At 41.3% G+C, this 1,524-nt stretch overlaps 1 protein-coding gene across 6 annotated transcripts in view; it reads left to right on the top strand.

Annotated features, from left to right (window-relative positions):
- The window catches only part of Immp2l (inner mitochondrial membrane peptidase subunit 2), an 815,753-nt gene that overhangs the window by 709,956 nt on the left and 104,273 nt on the right, over positions 1–1,524 (top strand). The window contains exon 7 of one of the 6 annotated variants that reach the window (XM_055624055.1): positions 404–643. The exons of the other annotated variants lie outside the window; for them this stretch is intronic. Coding sequence (XP_055480030.1) covers positions 404–475 — 72 coding nt within the window. The 3' untranslated portion in view covers positions 476–643. Of the gene's footprint in view, positions 1–403; positions 644–1,524 lie in introns of those variants that run through there. 6 annotated transcript variants of the gene reach the window in all.

Genomic DNA, 1,524 nt, shown 5'->3' with positions numbered 1-1,524 from the left:
AAGGAAGGAAGGAAGGAAGGAAGGAAGGAAGGAAGGAAGGAAGGAAGGAAGGAAGGGAAGTTGTTGAATGTCAGGCTATTTAATAACCACCTTTGGGGAAGTTACCTAAATCTAAATGTCCTTAGCTTTGAAATGGAAATAATAAAAGGCAGCAGCTTCTTTGTGTGATCTGTAGTTGTGACTTTCCCTAAAATACCTTCAAGGAGTTTATGAGGTTAACATGCTTTCTAAGCATACTAAGACACCATTTGCCATTGTCACTGTTGATTTGGACACTGAAGGTACAAAAGCAAGGGAAGACTACTTGTGCCCTAGGGCAAACCAAAGCCATAGGAGCAGGCTGAACTTGTCTTCATCTTTTCGTTTTTCATATGTGTTTATGCTTATCTGTTTGTGCATTAAGTGTGTGCAGATACCCACGGAGGCAAGAAGAGGGCACCAGATCCTCTGGAGCTGGAGTAACTGGCAGTTGTGAGCTGTCCATTGTGAATGATGGGAATGGATTGCTGGTCCTCTACAAGAGCCGCAAATGTTCTTAACTGCTGAGCCGTCTCTCCAGCTCCGTCTTCATATTTTTAATACTCTGTCAAGCAAAAGGATAACAGAAAAGAAAAAAAATAACATCATAGATCACTGATTCATGCTCCTTTATACTTTCATTAAATGTCCCCAGTGGAAGTATAAAACAATCAATTTTATTAAATTTCTTTTTGAGTACAATGTTCTTTTTAGTATTTTGTGTGAAAAAAAATCAGAAGTTTTCATAAATTGTCTCTGATACATTTTAAAGGAAAAGTTGCTGTCTTAAGGAAAAGCATTTGTGTTATTGAGTTGCCTGGTGGATTTTTTTCTAGCCTCATTTTTCATTAGAAAGAATAACTGACCAAAACAATTATACTGGCTCAGACTTTGTCTATTTAGCAAACATTTTACTAAGCATTAAAAAATAGAGCCTGTGCGGTGAGGAGATAGCGTTTTCCATAAAGTCATTACTAGGCAAGTATGAAGACCATGTTTGACCTGCAGAGCCCATGTGAGATAGGATAGCCATGGTACACACTCATAATTCCAGTACTGTGAAGGCAGAGGCAGGAGAATCCCAGGAGTTCATTGGCCAGCCAGCTAATCCTAATTGGAGACATCCTTCCCCCCAGGCCCCAGTGAGAGACCTTGTCTCCAAGAACAAGGTGGATAGCTGTCCTAAGGAAGTCCTGAGAATAACCTCTGACTTCTACATACACATTAAGTCTCATTCACCCTCACACAGGACTATGCCCACACAAGTGCAAGTACACACTGTGATGGTTTGAATAAGAACAGCCTCCCTATGTGAAGGATTGGGTATCAGGGTTCAGGACATGGTACTGTTTGAGAAGGTTTAGACCAAGTAGAAGTGTGGCCTTGAAGAATGTCCTTGGAGGTGGGCTTCCAGGTTTCAAAAACCCATGCCAGATCCTCTTCTTCCTCCTTTCCCCTTCTTTCTCTCTCTCTCTCTCTCTCTCTCTCTCTCTCTCTCTCTCTCTC

The sequence above is a fragment of the Psammomys obesus genome, unplaced genomic scaffold (assembly GCF_907164565.1).
Source record: "Psammomys obesus unplaced genomic scaffold, mPsaObe1.curated_primary_1811, whole genome shotgun sequence".
NCBI classification, from domain to species: Eukaryota; Metazoa; Chordata; class Mammalia; order Rodentia; family Muridae; genus Psammomys; species Psammomys obesus.
Note: the sequence above shows the minus strand (reverse complement) of the source record. Positions and strands in the feature narration are given on the sequence as shown.